This window comes from Numenius arquata, chromosome 6, assembly GCF_964106895.1.
Source record: "Numenius arquata chromosome 6, bNumArq3.hap1.1, whole genome shotgun sequence".
NCBI lineage: Eukaryota > Metazoa > Chordata > Aves > Charadriiformes > Scolopacidae > Numenius > Numenius arquata.
Genome location: NC_133581.1, coordinates 45927696 through 45951025, shown reverse-complemented (window position 1 = coordinate 45951025; position 23330 = coordinate 45927696). Strand labels below are relative to the sequence as shown.

Sequence of the window (23330 nt, the reverse complement as noted above, 5' to 3'; positions counted from 1 at the left end):
GTACAGCACCAAGCACAGCTCTGCGAGTGTCGATTCTGTTGTTTGCAAAGCCTGTTTGTGCAGGCATCCTGAAGCTTTGATTTGAGCTTCAGGGGTCATGATGGGACACTTGGTGTTAAAGGCAGAGTACTTTGTATTGCTATGCTTCCCCTTGTTTGAAGGGACCAGAGAATGGTGTTACTGCCTTGGTTGTGTCTGGGGAGAGTTGGTAGCCAGGCATCAGGGCACCCTGTGCACATGGCTCCAGCCCTCTGCCCGGCTCAGCAGCATCTCCCGCAGTGACCATGGTGATCTCTTGGAGCAGGGCAGTGCTCCTTGGAAAAGCAGTGCCTGTTTGCTCGAAGTGGGAATAAAGAACTGTGAATGAGTAACTTAGGAATTGTAGTCCTAGCTGTTAAAATGATAGATTTGCGTGTGTTCCCCATGAGCAGACACATTTTGGTGTTCATCCAGTGTTTTTCTTCAAGTGGCGGAGGCTGCTCACAAAGGGGGGCAGTTGTAGTGCTCTTGGACAGGCAAAATGCTAGAAAGAAAACTCTATGCTGGGCAGGAAGGGATGGATGCTCAAAACAGCTAGTATGTTAAATGTCTCTAATGGTCTGTGTTGATGATCGCTTCTGTAGCATGAATCCTCACTAGCTAGAAGTGGGGCAAAGGACCACCATTTTACTGTCTGAAGGCTGGCAGGGCTGCCAAGCAAAGACAAGGGCTCTGAGCTACAGTGGAGCAAGTGTCCTACTGTAGGGGGTAATTTTTGAAGCCCTTCAGTAACATCTCCAGGAGATCCAGCCTTTCTGGTAGTGTTGTCTGATCACATGAGAAGTATCCTGATCAGACAGGCATGATCCTGGATCCTTCTGGAAATTAATGCAGACTTTAACAATTATAATTTAGCCGAACAAAACAAGCACCATCTTGTGCAACTACATAAACCGTAAACTTTTTTGGCAAGGCAGGTGTGGCATCTTCAGTGTCTGGAAAGCACCTAACATGCTGTGTGGGCTCTGTGCTGTAATCCAAATTACAAATGCTAAAAAGGCTTTGATTTTTTTTTTTTTTTTTTTAAACGTGGTTCTTGGCTTAATTTAGGTAGGTAAGAACTTCATAGACTGCATTGGGATGCTCTGCATGTTTCCTCAGGCCCTCATAATTAATCAATGCTGAGCTGTTCCTCCCTATCCCTCTGCGAGGAGGCACCAGAGCAAAGCTGTTCCATAGCCTTAGGTTTAGCTCATTTGTGTCAGCCCTGAGAAGGACTTCTTAGTCTTCAGAGATGCCCTTTCTGGGAGGATGGGCATTCCTAGCTTGCAACGCCCCTCGATACTAAGTATTTTGGTACAGGCTGCAGAAGGCTTAGGGGAGTTTTCATGATGTAAGCTGAGTTTTCAATAAGTTTGTAATATGGCTTAACGCTGAGAACCAGTATTCTAGCTTTTTTGGTGCCCCTCTGGATAACTCCAATCTGTGGAACTTGGCTTCTGACACAAGGAATTTGCGAAAAGTTTCATGCCAGTAGCTCAAGCCCTCAAAGTTGTGATAAATGGCAGATGCGTGCATTCCTCCTAAACCAGAATGGCTTCTGTGTTTAACTGAATATTTAATTGCTGTATGTGCACCATACTGTGCTATCAGGCAGCTCTGCTTTTAAAGTCTGTTTATACAGACAGCTGAAAAGCCTTGTGAGTCTTTCAGGGTCTCTGACATCACATGCTGGGAGGAAGCTACAGCATCTTCAGGCTGCTGCTTTTTGCTGTATGTTTACAGTCGCTGGTGATCTTTGCACCTCAGGGGCTACAAAGACCTTACTGTAGTTAGAGCAACTCCAAGCTAAATTGTGATAGTCCAACCCCTGACAAGAACTGGGCAAAAATCTGGTCCAGCTTTACAGTGTTTTTATAGTCTAGTCCAGATCTCTATAAACCATTTGAAACTGCCTTCAGGTTTAAATTTTCCAATTTCCCATTTGGAACAGGTGTTGCCAGGTTATAGAAAGCGTTGCAGAAAAGGAACAAAAACATTTTAAAAACTCTGTGCTGTTACAAATTTTGGCAAGTCTCTGACATGAGATTTTTTTTAAGAAGTTTGCCCCACCCAAATTAAAACAAGTGCAGACCTTGCTTACTTTTCCCAGCTGTCATGTTTAAATAGGGTTTTTAGTAATGCATGAGTCTTCAAAAGATCCAACAGTACAGAGCCTGATATGTTTTTATATGAAAATATGCAACTTCTCAATTGTTTTTCATCTCATTTAATTGGGAAGAGAAAGGGGGTGAAGAATTTTTTTAAATGTCAAAAAACAAATTTCAGAGATGCATGTTCTTGGAGTGGTTAAAAATCAACCCAAACTAGGCTTCAGGCAATGTTTTTTCAACAGCCTTAACCTCAAAGCACAGAGCAGACAGCTTTGTAGGCAACTAACACCAAGGTGATTATGGCAATGACTCACACTTCCCTGTAAGGCATCCAGCTATGGACACACTTGGGGAGCTGTGGCTTTATGCGTGCAGGCAGGGTGTCGGTCTGTGCCCACTTGCCAGCCGGCTCTGAACTGCTGAGCTCATTCATAACCACTTTGACAGCGAGCTGGGATATTGGTGTGTTAGAGAGCAGCTCTGGTCCCCCTAGGCTTGCGACAGGCTGACGAGATGGGAGCTTGGGAAGGGGAAGCCCAAGGCAGGTTTAACTTCTCTTCTCTTAGCTCAGTCCTCAATGAAGTGGTTTCAGGAGTCACCTGAAATCTTCCCTGTGAGCAGGTGGTTGGGTTTGGGTAATAGCTAAAGGTCTGACTGACTAACCACTAAGTGGGGTAGCATGGGAAGTGAAAAGGGCTGCTACTGTTATGTCCTGGTGAAATTCTTCCAATTGTTATGGAAAGAGGACTGGCAGTAGGGGTCCTCAGGAAGGCAGTATGAACTTGGGAAAGAGACCTGGGTATCTCTATAGGCAGCTCAGAGTACAGCTGAGGGTACAACAGTAAACTACTGCCAGATGTTGGGATTTGCAGGGAACAAAGGGACAGAAAATGGAGACTCATTCATGTGCATTGTGCGTTTCCCCCTCTCTAAAAGATAAGGCAGAAGCCAAGCTGTCTTCAGAGAAAGGAAGCAGCAGTGATCATGGTATGGAGGAAGTCTTCTGGGCAAGAAATTGGGAGACTGGGGTTGTTCGCATTGAGAGACTGACAAGAAAGAAGTGCCAGTTTTATACAAAACAGGTGACATTCACACTGAATGCTTGGGGAGAAATATTCAGAAAGATGACAAATTCAAACTTCTGAAAGGAAAGGGCTTTTCACGTAGCGTGCAATTAGATTGTGGGGTGCATAGAATGCAATTAGAATGCAATTGCCAGGTGGGCAGGATGTCATTGGGAAGGAACAGAATGTGGCTTTGGGAGCGTGCAGGTATGCTGTTGCGGGTGGTATCCACAGATGACATAAGCAATGCTTTAAAAAACAAATAACTGATACTATAAAGCAGGCCACATCCACGGTTCAACTACCGAGGCCAATCTTGATAGGTTATTTGGGTTCCTCCATCCTTGTTAAGTTTTTTGCACTTCTGACTAAAATTGTCTAGTATAGATGCTGTTTGTGGCAGGGCCCTGGGCAAGCTGGGCTGTGACTCAGTATTGCCCTTCCCGTGTGGGTTGTGTTTGGCTTTGCACATCTTAGGTTTTCAGAGGTGAGGCAGAGTGAGTAATGTTTCCGTTCTATTAAATAAAATGGAATGGCAAAGACCCTTAATTTTTTTTTTTAAAGATGTACGTGTTTCATTTTAAGTTCCCTTCAGGCAAAGTCAGCTTTGGTAGGCAGCTTAAACTGCATTATAGACCATATTGCTATTGTCATAAAAACAAAATACTCTTGTGCTGTGCTTTGGGAAACCAAACAAAACCAATTTTTTTTTTCTCCCTCCCTACTTTTTTCACTTCCTTCAGTTTTTAATTAGCGACCGTGACAGAGACCCTCAGTGTAACCTGCATTGCTCCAGGTCCCAGTCCAAACCCCTCTGTGCCTCTGATGGCAGAACATACGAGTCAATGTGTGACTACCAGCGAGCCAAATGCCGGGAGTCAAGTCTGAGTGTGACACATCGCGGCCGGTGCAAAGGTAGGTGGATTTCAAGTGCCTTTGAGGGGAGGAATGGGAGTCCTACCTTATAAGAAACTGGATTCTTAGACCCTTGAGTTTAGTACCATGCTCTGTGAGTAATCTGATTGAAGTGGTGCGTTCATGTGAGCATGGGTATCTGAGTCTGGGTTTAGGTGGCAGGATTATCAATGAAAGAAGGCAAAAGAGCCACACATCCCTGAAAAAGGGATGAAATATGTGTCTGCAGAGCAGGCAGAACTGGCGTTATGGAAATGTAAAATCAAATCTTGAAAGAAGAGATCTTCCTTCTTACCTGTGCCACTGAGGAACTGAGATACCCTTGAGTGATAGGAATGTGGACTGGAGAAGAACGTGCGGTGCACGTTGGATGTCCAGTCCCTTTTCACACATACACAGCCTTTCTGTGCTGAGCTAATTTAGAAGACAGAATGCGTGCAAGGCTTTATGTGGCCTCTTTTTTGCCTGTTTGCTGTTATACATCTACTTAAAAGTGAGAATATTGTTTCTCTCTCAATTCAGCTCTTCTTCAGCATAGTATAAAGATGAAGTTGCAACTGTTTTAAAGGAATATTGCTATCTTGTCACACAAGTGGTTTGCTTCTTCAGTGAAGTGAAAAATCAAGTTGAGTGCATTTTCTGAGAGCACATTTGACTCAGAGGGCAGATGGCACAGATTTTTTTAGCAATTGGTTAAAGTGACAGGAGAAACTCCTTAAAACCCCTGTGGAAGGTTAAGTAAGCATATGTTTAAGCCTGACTTTTGTTTATGAACAGGCATTTTTACTATTATAAAAGAGTCTTTTTGTCAGAATTACTTGTTCTAAAATGGAAATCCCTTTTCAATGTATTGACAAGCTTTAGAGTTTACGTGAATTATGAGCATGACCTCAAATATTGCTCTTTTAAACAGTTTCTTATTGGAAAAAAGCTTACTTGTATGACTTACTATTTTTTTCTTTCACCACTGCTGTGTTGCTATGTGGCAGCTTCCCTCCTGTAGCATAGAAAAAGGCCTTTGAATCATCCTGCTTTCTGAGTACTGGAAACCCAGAAGCTTTCTTCCCAGGGCCCAAGAAGCTGTTGGACTGTTCTTGCAAGTGATGCATTTGAGTAAGAAGCGGTAGGGTGGGAGTCCTGTTTTTGCTTTCATCACTTGAGCATAGTGGCTTAGATAAGCCACTCCATGGCTGATAATTGGCATATAAACTGGCACAGTTCAGCCACTTAAAACATGGGATCTGAAGTGTGGTACATCCATATGCAAGAGTGACTGTTTCTGGAAGTGGAGAAAATGTTGATTGCCAAACTACACAGCCTACTCTATATCGTGATGGCAAGGAGTCCCAAAGAAGTAACTAAAGACTTTTTTTGTCTTAAGCACAGTTAAAATATACTTTCCTTTTTACTCTCTCAGACACAACTGAATGTTTTGCTAAAACTACTGGTGTTCTTTTTTTTTTTTTTTTTTCCTCTTACCCTGTGATACTATGTAGTACCTAATAACTTGAATGTGTTTGAAAACTGCAAGTCTTGCTTTTAACCCACTAACACCCTTATGAATCCCTGGGAAGTAGGAATATTCTTTTAACTATCACATTCAAATTTAACCTTGCTGGTAGTTTCCACGTGTGCTGCTATTGAAAGGTATTTTGTTTTTCTAGTCGCATTAGGAACATGACCTCTGATTGTTCTTGGCAAACACAGGCAGTTGTGAGGCAGGTGTACCTAACTACAGGTGGCTGGCCAGATCTGTATCTCGTACTCGCACAAAAGAAGGTATCACCAGCAGTATTCCAGCACCTTCTAGTGCTGCAGTAGGGCACCAGGTTTACCCTGAACAGTCTTCATTCCTTCTGCGTGATACATGCTCTACAGGGGAGCTCCCCTAGACCTGGAAGGGATCCCATGAGCCATCAAGCCCAGTCATATGCAATTGTGATAGATACTGTATCCAACACTTATCCTTATAAAATGAGCAATTTTAACTTGTGGTTCCTTCTCTGAGGAGTGGAGTGGGGGGGAAGAACAGGTATCTAAAATGAAAAGAGGAAGTGTGTTGTGGACAGCAAGGTATAGTTCTGCACCCTAGACTACCATTTCCAATTTCATATGGTGATGACTTGAACTGTGCTTTTGACGAGGCGAGCAGAATGGTTTCCATAGTGGGGACAGAACTTATTTGATTCAGCTTAGCTCTCTGTTCTCTCTCAAGAAACTAAGGACCTTTAAAGGTGAAATCTTGCCAGCCCTTTGGGAACTATAACTCTTACTCAGCTCTCACTCCTTGATAGCTTCCTCACGTGCTTTTCGATGAAATTCCTTTAGTGCTAAATTATCTGAACTCTCTCCGAACCCTCACTCACCCATCACAAAGGGTTAAAAGTCAGGAGTAACTTAAAATGATCAAACTATGGCATCCATGACAAATGGAGCCTCACTGATGAGATTCCAGAGAACAGTTCCAGATGGCATAGCTGTGCATAAACTACATAGCCAAGCACTCCTACCTGGATCTTTTGTCAGCAAGCATCTTAAGATCTAATGTCGAATAGGAGTTCTGCCTCAAAACTTTGCAGGGCTGAAGGACAAACACTTGTTAAATGAGTCTTGGCAAGCTGTCAAGATTATGCAGTGATTGTTAGGGTATATTGGGTATCTGTGGCTTAAAACACATTTAAGTTGTATGTTAACCGGTTGGTTTCTAGGAATTTGTTTGGCCTATGTAATTTAAAAAAAAAAAGGGGGGAGTGAGGGTGGGAGCATTCTAAAAACTTCCCTTTAGATTTATAATGGTTGGGTTTAAAAGTCTGCTGGTATAGAGCGTGTTCTTAAATCACAAGTCACTATGTAGGATGAACCTATCTGTAAGTTACCGGTGGGAATTGTAACAAGGGTTTTCAGCCCATCTCCTGGAACACCTGGATGAAAAGAACTTCTGTGTGCTGGAAAGGAAGGTCTCCTTCTGACTAGTAATGGATTGTTTGAACAACCTCCTTTACCTACTGTTCTCATTGGACAGGAGATGATAATTGAAACTGCTATTTTCTTTTTTTAGTCTACTTGCTAAATCCATGTGGTTTGTCTTTGAACTTTCTTATTCCTAGTCAAGGGAGAATTAAGTGGATCACTCCTTGGCAGCAGTTAGTCAATAAAATCTGAAATGACGCTTTCAATCATGTGCAAATTTAGGCATGTTTTTAGCTATGCTCCAAATAAGTTAGGGAACTCTTGAGTAGAAATGGTATGTAGGTATCAAAGAAGGAGCGAAGCACATATGCATGAAAGGAAAGAAGTTGGAGATTGCAGGTGTAGGACTCGTCAGAAATGAAGTGGAAAACAAAGGGGAGAGTGGAGAATGATTGACAGCCTGTGGGACAGATGGGCATGTTTTTGTAGTGTGCTCAGGTTCCATTTTTGGTGGTTTTATGCAAAGACACAGATCATTGGCTGGAGTAAATGGGTATGAATCTGCTGACTTCAGTGTAGCTGGGCTGCTTCATGCCTGGTGGGGACCTGGGCTGTATCTGAGACAGGAACTAGAAATAGTTCAAAAGCTCCTTGCATCCATTTTTACCCTTTGAGCTTTTGATAAAACGTAGAATTTAAAAGCTAGATTTTTGTGGTTGTATCGTATAGGTTCGCTGCTAGTGTTACATGGATGCCTGGAGATGTTTTACTTTGTGTTATTAGGATAGCTTGGGCCTTTATACCATGATGTTGTGTGGTGTCAAAACTGCCTCTAGCTGTTAAAGAGAGGATGCTGGAATTCTTGGGGCCTATTCAGGAGTGCACTGTGTATATTATGAGGGACATGGTGGTCTCATTTGAATAAACTGTTCACGGATAAGATCAACACTGGTAACTAGCCAGCTTCATTGCAAAATCCAAAATTATGTGCACCTGCATTCTGCAGATTAGGCTACAGATGTCAAAAATATCACTTGTAGTTCACAATCTTATAGTTGCCAGCTACCAACTTGAGAATGAATTTTCTTTAAAAAGAAGCTTTCTGAGCTGCAGTAAATCTGTCCTAAGTTTGAAGATATTTAAAGTCAAATTATTAAACAGCTCTGCTTTTAAAAAAGTCATCCTGTTTTGGTTTTTCACCTTATGTCCGGACAGTGAAACTGGAATGCATTAATGCAATTCTTTTATATAAGCTTGGTGTTTGATACTCCAGAGAACATTTTTAAGAGGGAAGTAAAAGTGCTGAAACACTTGGGTAAAAAAATCAAAATGTAGAATAGGGTATATGAATCTACATCATAACATCAGGCTTTAGTAAAATTTGTAATGCATCTTATTTGGGGTGAGCTATTTGGCAGCTACTTTTTAACACTTGGCACTTATGTAATATCTTACATTTTCTAATTAACAAAGCAAAAATAGTAAGGTGAAGTCATCTCACTGAAATCACATGTTGATGCAAACATTATAAAAATACCAGCCTGTGAAGTGAGGAAGAGAAGGATTGACAGTCCTTTTAAAAACAAACTGGTAAATGTTGATATTAAAGGCACTGTTTTTACTGGAAGTGAACTGTGAAACATCAGACAAAAAAGATAGTGGTATGCACACACCTCTCCAGTCAGCGTGGTATATAGGTGGTTGTTCCAAGTCAAGGCTGTAAAAGGACTGGCATGACCTTTGGAAATCAATGAGGGAGGATGGGAGAAGTAACCAGTGCTGAGTGTTCATGAACAGGAGAAAAATTGTCTGTCTTCTCTGCACTTCAGCAGCAATTTGTGAAGAGACATCACTTGAGCCAGGGGTTGAATTGCAAAAGAGGAGGCTGCAAGAATGATGAGCTCTTAAATGCTGTGTAGTAGTAATGGTGTGCTACACAGTGTGGTCTACTGGGTGGTAATAGAGAGTTCAATCTATAACGGCCAGTTAAAATTGCCAGGAGGGACATGGTCACCTTAGCAGTAACATGTTTATATTATCTTCTCCTTATAGTAAAGGCTTGGTTGTGTGCACGTTTGTCTGCTTGTTAGACAACTTGGACAAAGATCTGAGTTAGTCTCCCTTCTGCCTGGGCTCCTAATGTGTTTGTACTACAGGGCATACTACAAACTGCTTGTTCCTACCAGCTATGTGGCGAAGCATCCAGTTCCAGTCATGTAGCTGTGAGTGCGCCAGCACTGAAGGAGATGTTATGTGGAAATGCTTTATGCTTCTGTTTTATGTTCAGGAGAGGAACCAGATATGTCTGTCTGCAGTCCTGTATCCACAGATGGAGAGACTAGGAAACATACTTTCATTTGTGAATCTGTACTTTGATTGTCATGCAAGAAATTGGCAACACTTTTTTTTTCCTTATATGTGCAGATCTGCATAATCTGTGCTGATTTTTTTGCTACTTCGTTGTCTCCTGTGAAGCAGAACTAGAAGGTGTTTTGAGTCAGCTAGCTATAAAAAAGAAGGTGCAGGCACACCATCTGGTTTTGTAATAATGTCCTATGTCATGCCAAGCAAGATTAGACTCTTAAGCTTGAACAGGAGATCTGCAGGTGATAGTTAGGTGTTCCAGTTAACGACATTGCCAGTGCTTCCTTTGCTGGTGAAAGAACGAGCATGTGTTGGAAGAGTCAGTACTGCTGGCAGGACTGTCCTCCAGTGGAGGTGTGCAAACAAGTTCTGATCATCTGTTCACTTTGGCAAGCACAGAGGGGAAAAAGGAAATTCCAGCTTAGAGGTTATATCATGGCTAATTAGAAAAAAAAAAATGCTTCTCTAAATTCATTATAACTTTTATTCAAGAAAGTCTTCATTCTGTGAGTAACAACAATCTTGCTCTTTATATAAGCTCATAATAGGTCCACCTGAGATCAGAGCTCCAGGTGCTAAGGGTATTGTGCAAGCACCCCACAAACAAATTACAGTCTAAAGATAAGAGTGACATAGGATTGGAAGGGACACAAGGTGATAGGGAGGTCGGGTGACCAACTTACAGTCACTCAGTGACTGTAAGTGGCAGTCAGTGGCAGAGTTGATATAGGCACTCCTGCTTTGAATGCAGTGCCTAAGCTGCAGACATCTGTGCTGAATGCTATTGCTGTGAATAATCTCTTTTTCCAAAGAGATGGGTTTGATTTCCATAATTTCAGAAGACTTGTGAAATTGTTCTTGGAGTAATAAGTTTAAAATGAAAATGTGTTGGCAAACCGGCCACTTAGTCTCTTGAGTCATCAGTTGTGTAAATAAAGTACTCAGCTTGAAAGCTTTGGTCTGTGTCTTCATCAAAACTTTACAGCATTGTCATTGGTTTCTGCACCTAGATATGCTTAGATGGGAAATCGCTTCTATTGCCATGCAATGTGAATTCAGTTGATCTGAGAACCCAGACTGGTTTTCTGGGTATTAGCGCTGGTTTTAGTGATTCTATTGTTGAAGTTTGTGTGACCTGTGAAGCCGAATATGGGATCTTCAGAGATCCAGTGGAATTCTTTTGTTAACCAGTGTGATTTCCATGCCTGGTAGAATGGAGACTCAAACTTGATCACTCTCTCTGGTGCTGCTGAAGGATTCTGATGATTGGATTTTGCAGTTTCTGCACTGAAAATCCTTCAGTCAGTGGATTCATGGGACAGGAATGAACGAAGGAGATGCTATGCTAGTCCCTGTCTCAGAGTCCCATGGAAACAGATGTTTGCTGTTTTCCTTCTCTTTCTAGACTGAACAGCAGTACTGTTAGACTTCATGTATTTAAGTGTAAACACCAAGTCAATCTGTATCTCTGCAGGGCAGGCAGATCTGTCCTCTTTGACCCATCAGTCATCAGTGTTGGGCTTATCTGGATCTATGCTCTGTAACAGTGAGATGGACCTGGAAGGGGTTAAGGTCATGCTATATGCTGCCTTCATCTGAAATAAGTGCAGAGCTGAGATCTTCACCCCTTCAAGCTCTGCTTGCAGAGCAATGTTTTTTCTTGGCATCGAAGTGAGTCACTGATAGGAGAAAGCGTAATGCATACTGTGTGATACCTGGCTGTAAGCCCTGGGACTAGAGGTAGAAGCTGGGTTTCAGGAAAGCATAGGCAATGGCACATCTACTGTATCTGAACCACACAAAGGTGGAAGTTCAGATGGGTGGCTGGTTATTTTAGCATCCTACTGGGAGAGTTGCTCAGAGAAAAAGCTTTGCTGGGGCTCAGTTCTGCACATTGCTTACTTCTGGGCCTGAATTACTTGGCTTATGCTCAGCCATCCAGTTTCAGGCTGTTAACATTAACACAACTCCCTCTGGGAAGGCCTTTCACTGCATGGACATTGTGCTCCAGCACTTGTTGGAAGAAGCTTTCAGAGCCCTTGGATGACCATAAAAACTATTGCCTAGAAAATTGGGTGGCTCTTCATTAACTGGCTCGTAGTTTGTCTGGGTTCATATTTGTTTATGGGATAAGGAGTACTAACTCCATAGCTGCCTCATTAGTGGTCCTTAGTGCCTTATATTTGTTTGTTTGGGTGTTTTCCCCCCCCACGGCTGTGTGGTGTATCTCGTAGCTTTTGAAGAGGCCAAATGGTGTTTGCAATCTAAGTGGGTTTTGCTTCTCTCTTTGTAGATGGTGGCCAAAGCAAGTGCCGATTAGAGAGAGCTCAAGCACTGGAACAGGCAAAGAAGCCCCAGGAAGCAGTCTTCATCCCAGAATGCAATGAGGATGGATCATTCACACAGGTAAAACTTCTATTGGCTTCCTTCAGCCAGGTTCCCAGTGGCTGCAGGAGATTCACTGTTAAGGTATGAGCCAAGTGATGATAGCAGCACGGGTGCTCTGACTCAGTTACTGAGGTGAAAGTGGTAAAAACTGGGGACTTGTTTAACGAACTGGAAGCTTTGATTCAGTCACCATACCTTAAGACATATACATATGCAATGGCATCCATGTCCAATGTAGCACAGAAACAAATGGAATCAATCTCCAGCATAGCACAGAAGCAAAAACAAATTGCAAGGGATGTCAATTTTTCCTTGAAGATGAGCTGCAAAGAGGGCTGTGGCTCACAGAGAACAGGGTGGACCAAGCTTATTCTGCTGTTACCTGTGCTTCACCTATCCCAGAAAAACAGTGGTCTATTGAGCCTCTTCCTTCTGCAGGATACTTATTAGTGACAGACTCCTGTTTCCTGTTCTGTGCCCTGTTGTGGTTTGGGGGTCTGGCAGAGAGGTAATACTGCTTTGTTTGGGTTTCTGATTCTCCACTGTTGCTGGAACTAAATGATGTGCTGGGATTGCAGACTGTTTCATAATGCTGTTTCTATTGAGAAGCAATTATCTCAGGCAGGGGTAGCAGAGGAGGCTTATGGTTTGTTGGCCTCTAATATTTGTGAAAAATGAGTCCTGGCCACTGAGCATCCTTCAGAAATAGTTGGATGGGAGAGGTCCTATAGAATTCCAGAGAAGTTGAATTAGTTATGGCAGAAAGAAAGCCCTCATGAAGGAGATTGAGAGGAAGAGTAGTTTGCCAAGGCAGGGTAGAAATGAAGAGTGATACTTGGTTCTGTAACCGCTAGCATATTGAGTACTGTCTCAGTGCAAACTGAACTGGGTGTTAAAAACGGCTCATGTGCAGTTCCGTAACTGCTAAGAGGGGTATGCTCTCTGCTCAGTTTGGCACACATCTCAAAAGCCAAAATCCTGCAACACTGATGACCTCTACTTTTGTGAACTTAGGTAAATCACACTTTTTTTGCCTTGGTTTCCCTATATCTAGCACTGCTCTAGAGATCTTGTGCCTCAGAAATTTTAGGATTCATTAGTTATTGTTTGCAACGTCTTTTGAAGGTAAAAAGAAATATCCAAAATATGATCAATATTGTCTTCAAAAAGATGAGAGACAAAAAGTTTTGGGGTTGGTTCAAACACTTTTTGCTGCCTGGGGGAAGAAGACAGGAAAGATTTTTTTTTTGTGATAACTCACCAAAAATTTTTATTCTCTCCCTCAGCCTTACCCTCCCATTATCTGGTGTGTGGGAGTGTTTTTGTTTAGTAATGGCGAAGTGGGAAAAGTTTCATCCATCCTGCCAACTTTGCATACTTCTTTGGAGCAGCATCATATTTGTGTACAGTGTGGACCATCTTGGGAAGGTGGGGGTAAGAGAGAAGGTGTCTGCAGTTTCTTGCAGTCTTACTATGAAATCTGATTTTGGGTAGAGCTGCTCAGATTATGTTGGCACTGGAGGGGAATACTTATAAAACCTAGCACAGTGGGCCAACTAAGTTTTCCATGTTAAACTTCATGGTTCAAAAAAGAGGAGAAAGGAAAGCTGACTTTCCAGTGTCTCTGTCAGCTGTCCATCAACCTCTTCGAGTAAAGTGGGGTGCAGGTGACATTTTTATCCTAATAAGCTGTGTGCAGAGTGCAGTTGATAAAGCTTTGTTTCACACAGTTTTATTTGGAAGGTTGGTACCAGTGTCTGGATCGCAGAGCAGTTGCTGGGCCTCTTTTCTGCATATTCCCTGGCCAGCGTATGTTGCCAGTGGAGGAGCAGCATGAAACTGCTTACAGAAATTGTGTGTTTTCAGCTTGCAGCCAAGTGGTATTTCACATTCTTCCTCTGTTCAGTCCTATCTGTGAACACTAAAATGCTTCTGTTTTACCTGGCATGAAGAGGGAAGCCTCTCATCCTTTTGTAGCTGGAATCAACTGAAATTCATATCATTCCTTGGATTGTAAAAATACCCACGTTCCACATGCCTCAGGAACCAGCTTCATCATTTATATTGCAGCATTTAAGGTCATAGTCCCTGTGTAAGATGTGAATATAAAACAATGTCCGAGGAAGCTAGCTGTTTTCAACCTGCATTTGAGACAAATATTTCCTTTAGCTTCTGGTCCAAATTAATTAAACTTTGATTTTTAAAAACATGTATAAAAATTAGCATTTTGGTGAACAGTTTAAACAGGTTTTGCTTCCAGCAGCTCATTAATAGATTTCTTCTAGTGGAGGTGGCTTGGATACCACATCTCTTGTGCAGAGAATTAACACCCTTAGGTTCTGCTCCGCAGGGAAGCTGTGAAGGTCAGTTCTTGAAGTCCCTGAAGCCTTGCTGAAGTCAGGTCTGAACTGTTATTAGTTTATTCTGGTTCAGTACCCAGAGAGTTGCTCCATCCAAACTCCAAAATCTCAGTTGGGAAGTCCAGAACAGAGCAGCATCTCTCAACAAAGTTTCTAGGAGAAATACTCGCCATGCTCTTCAACCTTGAATCCTCAACCAAACCAGAATTTAAGCAGATGCATATACCCTGTATGTTGACTTCATTAGTGAAATTTTTTCAACAACTCCCCACCTTCCATGGAAAAATATTTTGGGTAGAAGAAGAATTCTGATCAGAGGGGAAACAAAGATGCATGCCTAATTTTGAATATCAAATGTCTTATTATAGCATTCACTTATATATGTGGATGACTTGCTTTCAGGTCTTGGGCTGAGCATCTTTTTTGTAGGTGCATACACAGTAGGTTTTCAGGCTCACATCACTGCCCTTGCCATCAGTTGTCAAAAGACCTGGAATTTTGTCTAATTAATTGTTGGACATTCTTGGAAGTTTTGCAGGAGTGACAAACGCAAATAGTGCGGATTTGGGAGCTGCATTTGGTAGTGGTAACTGTATGTTCACAGAACCTGCTTGGTCTTAACCAGATTGAACTGTTGCTTTTATGGTTTATCATTGTCCTCTTGATTAGAAGCTAAATTTCAATCACCATGGGTAAACACTAAAAGCAGCACTAAGTGAGGCTGTTTCTCTGAAAGCAGCTCAAGTCTGTCCTGTCCAGCTTCTGGAATTGCATGCAGTACAAAACTGTGAATTTGGGGTTGGATTCACTGCAAATTGGATGGGGCTGTAGGGTGGTAAAAAGAACAGAGCCATTTTGCTGCTCTGTGACCAGCAGCATGTGCTGCATGGGGCAGTGGCTGCAGAGGTGAGACCATGCTCACCTTACCTCCTTCTGCTTCCCTGGAGAGCAACTGGCTTTGAGACCCACCAGTTAGATGTGGTAACAAGGGTGAAAGGGAGGAGGGCCCAAAGGCAAAGACCTTGGTTTGGCTTGCATTTAAACCCTGTACTAGAGAGACATCCTGTGTGTCTTATCTTTTCTTGTTGTCTGTAAAACTAGGCCAAAAAGAAGTGTTGCCATTGATTCTATTGCTTGGATGGCCAGTTTTTCTAGGCATGGTTAGTTATGATGGGGTTTGGGTACCGCATGGAGAGGAGCGGGCGCCTGTCAATTCACTGGTTCTCATAACTTTCTGTGCATCATGTCTGCTGCTTCCCTTATTCTGGGAGTTTGTGTATTACAAAGATCTTATCAAATCCCTTTTTAGCATTGCTTACACATAAAAATGTGGCATGGTTTTGCAGCATGGAAGAGGTGGTGGCATTTCGGGCATGATGAGATGACTGTAAATGGGCACAGACCTGATGAAATGCTCTGGAATTGCTATTTCTTTCTATTTTGGTCTGTGTGGGGAATATTACTTCCTATAACAAAAGCTTTCTGCACTTAGCCCACAGTGATGTAAGCATGCAGATAAAATTTGAGTTATTCACAACATAAGAATGTTTGTTTGATATGAGTAATTTGATTAATTGTATAACTGAGGTCATGTACTGTTGTGCAAAATTGGACATGACTAAAACCGGTTTCTTTTCCCAAGACTTGCTCTCTCCTTTTTGCTGTTACGCTGTATTTTGCATAAATGCCATTCCCTTTCCATGCTGCACTTAACCTGCTGTGATCTGTTCTTCATAAACAACAGGCTCTATTGGGTAATCTGCACACTTTCTTTTGCTGCCTAGTGCCATTGGGCTTGTTGCCATGGGCTGAGGGAGACTTGCATTCTTCATAGTTTTCCCCCAAGCAGTTTTTTAGAAAAGGTTGCTGAGGCTTTAAACGGGATCCGTTTCAGACAGATTAATATGAACATGAATAATGCTAACTCTGCTTTGGGGGTGTAGCCTTGTGGGGCTTTTTGTGGTGTCTTGCTATTTGCTGCCACCTTCCACTGTCTAGCTGTGGTTTCTTTTCCTTGCAAGTTTGCAAGCAAGTGGCTGAGAGCAAGTCTCCTTGGAGAGTTTCTTCGGCTTTAGGGCTCTCAAAACTGCAGCTGCTGGTGCAGTTATGATGCAGCACTGAGATTTCTCTTAAAGCATGTGCATCAGTTAAACCTGTCATCTTATGATGGGATCAGCGAGTGGGCTGACTTTGTCAGAGCAGTTTTCCGTTATCAGATAGCTTCCAGAGCACTCCCACATCTGGTAATACAAGGCTCTTTGGAAAGAGTGATCTATGTTATTGTCCATAGCAATAGTTTACAAATTGTAATGCGTGTACAAAGTACTGCTTTTTAGAAGTCCCACAAACCCCTTTCTAAAGAAGTGGGGAACCCTCTCTTTGAGCCTTCAGTGTGACCTCCTGATCTCAGCCTGTTCCTCTGTATTGGCTGGTGTAGCATGATGCTGGGCAGAATTACAAACTCATTCCTTAATGCAGCGCAGTGCTGCGGGGCACTGTGTAGACATGTCCCACATTCCCTGGATACTGTCTATTATTCCATTATTCAGTGCTCATACTCTAGCAATACTAAGCTCTCAAGGAGTTAACCTCTCCTTTCAAAAGGAAAGAACACAGTCTGTCTTGCTAGATTAAAGAAACTCTTTCTTCATAAAGAATCTGGGCTTTAATTAGTAGATGGTTCTGGCTTTTTTTATTAAAAGACGTCCCTTCTATAAAAACCTGTAGTTTGAGCTCTCTCGATACTGCTCTGCAGATTTGTCTGCTACTTACGCACTTGCTTTCTTCCTGCAGCTCTCATTGTGTTTCTCTTTTGTATATTGAGCTAAAGATAACCCGTAGATGGGTAAGGAGGTAGCAAATTTGGTTATATACGGCATTTCTGCAAATAAATACCAGTCGAGAGCAAAGGAATAGATTCCTAAAGCAGGAAAGCGACAATCTAAGATCATTCTTAACTTTAAAGGGTCATACTCTGTGTTGGAAGCAGAATGCCTCTCCTGGGGATCCCTCTCCTGAACTAAAACTGGTATCTGAAGTGTGTGTTGGGAATGTCCTTGACCATGGCTAAGATTCTTTTGCCACAAGTCACTTCTTTCCCTGGTTATATGAATAGTGATATTCCTGTGAAACTAGCATTTCTTGAATGGTGCATAGACTTGAGGGAGGTGGCTGCTGCATAAAACCCTGGTGGGAATATTTGTCTGCGCAACATCATTTGGGAAGAATTAGATGTGAGCAGGGAACAGAAAAAGTGACAAGAATAACTTAAGGGGTTGCAGTCCCCAAGAAGTTCAAGCTTAAGATGCAGACTGATTCATAGCTCTCTAAAATTCTAAAGGAAAGGCAGGCTTCTCACAATAGTCGGCTAAATCTTAACCTAGCAGAAAGTATGACAACATCCAGGGTCTGAGCAGTACAGCAATATATTTAAACCAGAGCAGAGGCATCACCACTTAGAGTTAGGATAAATCGCCATTAGGCCTGTGTGCTGATTATGTGCCACTAACTTGGGTTCAGAGGACTTTCTAGATGAGCCTCAGTGACTCAAAGGAAAGGCTTGATTAAAGAATTGCTCTGTGACACTTTGGCTTCTGCTCTCTGGGTCAGACTAGGTGATCTATGAGGTTGGAACAGTTTATTTAGCCGTTTTTATGGTGTTTACAAGGGGCATCTGGGTGCAAGCCAGGGTTTGGAGCCTTGCCTCATGCTGTGCCATTCAAAAACTGGATGTGTGTTTTTTTCTTTCACAGAAGAATCGCTTTAAATATAGAAGGAATGTTCTTCTTCCCTTCTCATCTCTGCCCGCCATTATGGAAAGAGCCAGGAAATGTTTGTCTGATCTGTGATGGGATAAGAATCAGATACTGAACTCTTCATTTGAACAGCAGTGAAAGGCTAATCTGAGTGCTGCTCTTCCTGTGCTCAGCCCAGTGCATGTCCAAGGCACTCTCAAGCCTCTTACAGCAAACTTCTGCTTTCTGTAAATCCATAAAGACTGGTTTCAGCCATCACAGAATTACTGCTTTGCCCCTCTTCTCTCCCTCAAAATGTGCTTGCAATTTCTCTCCCATTTCCAGTTTATCTTTTGGAAACAACCCATTGATCCTGCTTTGTCAAGTGACTGTAGAAGGATGCTGCTGCTGCTTGCTTATTGAGAAGCTTTGGACTGCTTGGGAATCTGATTCTGGCATTGCCAGTGAGATACTGAAGAAACCCTCAGGAAATAAAGAGGCAGAGTTGTCTGCCAGTGACTACACTGTTAATGTTTTCATATCGTAATGAACTCGATAACAGCAGGTGTTTATTCATGTGGCCACTGGCTAGTATGTTAGCTGCTGTTTGATTTCACATACTGTGATGGCAGGGGGAATAGAGGAGCTGCTGCAAGGGTGGCAGAGCAATTTTGTTGTTTTTTTTCCCCCCTTACACTTTTCATCCTTCAGTTGAGGCATGGTTGTGATGGCATCTCTCTCACCTGTGAAAAATAGGAAGTCTTGCACAATCAGGGATTCAGGTGCTCTAAAATGCAGTTTGATAGGTGGGAGGTGGTTGCTTTTTTTTCTTGAAAGTGTAGCTGTTAATGGGGAATCTGTTGGAAGACCTCAAATAATTTGCAGGTTTTATTTCTCTGATTTCCTATTATATAACTTAAAATGTTCAGCTGTTGGACAGATGTATGTGAAATTGAGATGTCAAATTCTATAATGTGCCTTTCCAGCAGTAATGAGTGTTCTGTAGCTTCAGCTTGGTTAGCAATCAAGTTTATTCTCTATAAAATTGACAATGTGTTTTCTCTGACACAATGCTTGGCTTTAAAGACGGAGAACCAAAAACAGTCAAACACTTTTTCTAGCATGCCTTTTGATAGAACCCAAATTAACTCAATAACTGAAGGTCTGTGCAGTAAAGAGGTGTCACTTTTACAGTTACTCTTCTGATAAGAGTATTTAAAAATCTTGCTACTGTGGGAGTAGGATTAGAATGAGGTTGAATTTCAGGTAGAAGATTTAAGTGGGATTTAGAAACAAAACCTCAAAGCTAAGGTCATTGGAAAAACAATGTTTAGAAATTATACTGGATCAGCTATTGCCTTTACATTTTTTCAATGACATATCAGTGCTATGTAACTGATGAAAAGTATACCTGTTTTTTTTTTCCCCTCAGCCTTTAAGCTGCAAACTCTAGACTGTAGGCCACTGTTTTTATGACACCTAGATATGCTGAGATCTGGTCAAAGGTATTAAGGTGAAAGATAGCATCTCTCAACTTTAAGACATTGAGGAAAGCAAACTGCAGTGATTTTTGAGGTTTCTGAAGTGTTTATTCTTCATGAGTAGTTGTCTGGTGTTTAGGATAAGGGCTGAAATTTCATTGCTGCTATTATCTGTAGTAGGGACGTCCTTTGGTGCTGCAGTAGAACATGTGGTTGTCGTGAAAGTGCTGTCAGTCTGAGATTTATTTCTTTTTCTTTTTTTCTAATGGAAGCAAGGGGAAGAAAGGGTCATGGAATACCAGTCCAAGGAAGATCAGCATTCATTAGTTTAGTTATTTATAAAGTTACTTTGCTTTTATGAATGTAATGTGCCTGGCTTGCATAAATGGCTGTATGTAATTGGTAGCTCTCCATTTAGATGAGTTGCTTAACATGCTCTTCATTTATGCATTTATCCTAAACTTATGTCAATACATTTTTTTTTTTTTGGACTCCTCTGCCATGTACTTTCTTATTTCCTGAAGGCTTGACTAAAGGACTGTCAAGTCACTAACACTTGAATCTTTTAAATGCTGGGTACACTGGAGTTTCTCTGTAATATAAGATGGAATGGTCTTGCCCTACGAATTCAAGACCCTATCCTGGAATTTGGCTTCATCTCTGGGTAAGATTTTTACAATTAATGCTCAGATGTAAAGACAGCTTCTTGTGCTGTTGGGAATGCAATAATGCATTTGTGATCAGCAAAGATAAACGCTGAATTCAGAAACCCAAGCAGTTCCATCACACTCATTTTGAATGTGCAATTGATTAGACTAAGCAATAAGAAATATTTTACAACTTGATTATTGGTAATTATATTCATAGTGCTTTTGTGCATTTTGCAATCAATTTTGTGATCTATTGAGAGAATGAAAATGAATGTGTGCAGATAGCAGTGACAGTGAATTTGGTAACGTGGATACATGAGATTATTGTTGATTTTGGCTGCTGAAGGCGAATGTGCTTGAGGCAAAATGATTGATTTCCACTTTAGTAAAACCCAAGATAAACACATGGTACCATGTTGTAATTGTTCTTAGATCGTGTTTTATGTGATACTCAAAGCCTTTTAAAAAAGGCTGTCGTTAAGTCTCTGAACAAACTCTGCTACCTTAGGGAATCAGAGCCAGCTGTCAGCAAGGGGGAATGACTGGCTTAGCTCTGAAGGATCCCTAATAAAGGGAATGGTACAAACACCTCATCACTCTTCTCTTCTGTGTGGAAAGGACTGGAATGGGAAATCAGCTTCAATGAACTTGTTTGGAAACAGAGAGAATGGACAGAATTCAATTTACAAGTAAAATGAAAGGCAGTTTCTGAAGTTATCTCATTTAATGGCTTTTTTTCAGAAATGTATGGAAGGAGCCATCTCTAGCTTATAGTTATGTAGGCATTTCTATACCATTTCAAGATACTGGAAGTACTAATGTGCACACTCATCCACAACTGAAAGTGTGTTTGCTAGAAAGAATCTCGGAACCTGTTAGTATTTACACAGATGCCTGTATGATGATCATTTACTTTTGTCTCAAGGGAAGGCAAAGGCATCCTGAATTTCATCCAAATGCTGAGCACGCTGTGAAAACTGAGGCAAAAGCTGTAATTAGATTTCTTAAGCTGGTTGAAACTATAGTACCACTGAACTAATATCTGTATACATGTTACTAAGACCAGTCTGCTGGATTGGGATTTATCCACTCTTACTTCAGAGGTCCACATCTGAACTAATCATTGTGGTGTCCTTCTGTCGTGAAGGAAGGAACTGGGTAATTCCAGATGTTCAGCTAAGAAGTAGCGCTTTAAAGTTAAGCAAGATGAATCTAATGCTGTGTACCTTTTGGCTCATTAGAGCCTTCATCAAATGTTCTTAAGTCCTTGTCAATACGTGAAGAGCAAGCGATACGTGCTTCTACTGCCTAGGTTGACATAGTAACAGGGTAGAGCTTAAATCTGTCCAGAGAACGTTTGTTAACATAAGTCAGTGTTGCACTTTTCCAGCCATGTTTACTGAACAAAATGCTCCCGAAATGCCCACAGATGTTGTTCTGAAGCAGTGGCTGTGGAATTGGGCCACGGTGGCCTTTCCACATCCCAGCTGGGATGCAGTGGGACAACTATTTAATGGCAAATAGTAAATGGGATTTAACAGAGGGTAGAATGAGCTGAGACACAACTGCTACATCCCCAAACTGAAGTGTTCTCAGCTGACTACTTGTAACTTCTTTTGCCTCCTGAATTGCAGCTAAAGGAGTTGGAGTAGGAGCAATAACCTTTCTTTGGGGAGGGAGGTGAGGGGAGAAAGAAAAGATAATGGTATCAGATGCTCTTCTGTGTGATCATCTCACTCTGAAGCATGTTTGTGATGTGCCTGGGTTGGGACTTCCACTAGGATGCTGGATTATAATAAAAGTGGTGGGTGATAGAGTGAGAAATGAAATGCCTGCTCTTTGTTTTATTAAACAGGTGCAGTGCCATACCTACACTGGATACTGCTGGTGTGTGACACCTGATGGCAAGCCTATTAGTGGCTCTTCTGTACAGAACAAAACTCCTGTATGTTCAGGTACTGTGGGAGTGGCTTCAACAAATACTAATTGGATAACCAAAGGGGGTTGGGGAGAATGTGTCCTGTTCAGAGTGCTTAATTTTTTCATGTGACTTGGCCAGTTTACCCAATTTAACACTGCAGTTGTGCTTGAATCTCCCTGTGTGCTTGCTGGTATTTGGAAGCTGCAAGGGAGCTTGGGCTGTGGCCTGTCCACCCTGCAGTTAAGGGTGCAGACACTCCTGCAGAACTCACTGAGAAAAACCACTAATGCCTCTGGTAGCCAAGGCATGAGTTGCAGTGTTGCTGTGTACACCAAAACCAGATGGGATAACTTTTTTCCATGAGCAGTGTCTTAAAGAAGTGGTTCTCAGGCTGTACTGAGTAGGCCATGGAGTTATTTTGCCTGCAGGGTGACTTCAGTTAAAAGTTTGATTTTTTTTTTTTTTTTTTTTGTTCTTTTGTGAGAAACTGGTAGCTGTTGACTTCTAGCCACCAGATCTGGAGTCCTGCTATTTTAATGGGTTTGGGTCTTCTGATCTGGATTGCTCAGTTCCAGAATCCCCATATTTGTGTCATGGGGCTGGACAGCACTGGGCTCACAACAGGGAGGTCCAGAGATGGGTTTATTAAGTAACGTCCTTCTGGGCTCTCATCCTGACACTGCTCTGTCACCCTATGGTTTACGGGGCTCAAATCCATCTTCTCTACTTAAAACAGAGTGATGTTGTTTGTTTTCTCCCCACCATCCAATGTGGCAGCCCATGACTCAAATGGGATGAGGTTGGCCTCCAGATTTTCATGTGGCCCTGCACAGTTTGCCCTTTAGATGCGAGCACAACAGCAATCAAACTTTTGGGGTTTTTTTTAATCCTTCTCATCTTATTGAGGGTCCTCTTGGCTGTAGAGTGTTTTGTGGTAATAAGCAAACATAGTGACTTGCATGAGGGTTTGAGTTGAGTAGGAGAACTGTCTGGGAACCAGTGAGTCAATGTAGCTTTAGGGAATGCTTAGTGTTTCACAGGTATGTGGAAACAAAATAAGATTTAATGTCCTGGTTTTGTTTAAGGTGAAATGCTACAGTAATTTGGCTTAAACCTTAGATTATTATTTTTTTCCATCATTCCCAGTATATGGTTTTGGAAGGGCATGTTTTAGAGTTTTGGTGATCTGTTCATTTAGCCTTGAGTTGTGTATAAAATTGTGTTACCAGGAAAGTAAAGGCATGGTGTATTGTAGGAAACACAGATGTTACAGCTGTGATGACTATTACTGGGTATGTGCTTCCTACTTGTAATTCAGCAGTAGATCTGTGATAAACTGATCTGCAAGTGAAAGTGTCTGGGAAATAGATTTTTACATTTAGAGTTTTTCTTGACCAGACTCTTGGGCCTG

At 41.9% G+C, this 23330-nt stretch overlaps 1 protein-coding gene across 1 annotated transcript in view; it reads left to right on the top strand.

Moving 5' to 3' along the window:
• SMOC1 (SPARC related modular calcium binding 1) overlaps positions 1–23330 on the top strand; it is a 127325-nt gene that overhangs the window by 38064 nt on the left and 65931 nt on the right. The window contains exons 2-4 of the mRNA XM_074148866.1: positions 3940–4111; positions 11679–11791; positions 21854–21953. Coding sequence (XP_074004967.1) covers positions 3940–4111; positions 11679–11791; positions 21854–21953 — 385 coding nt within the window. The remainder of the gene's footprint in view (positions 1–3939; positions 4112–11678; positions 11792–21853; positions 21954–23330) is intronic.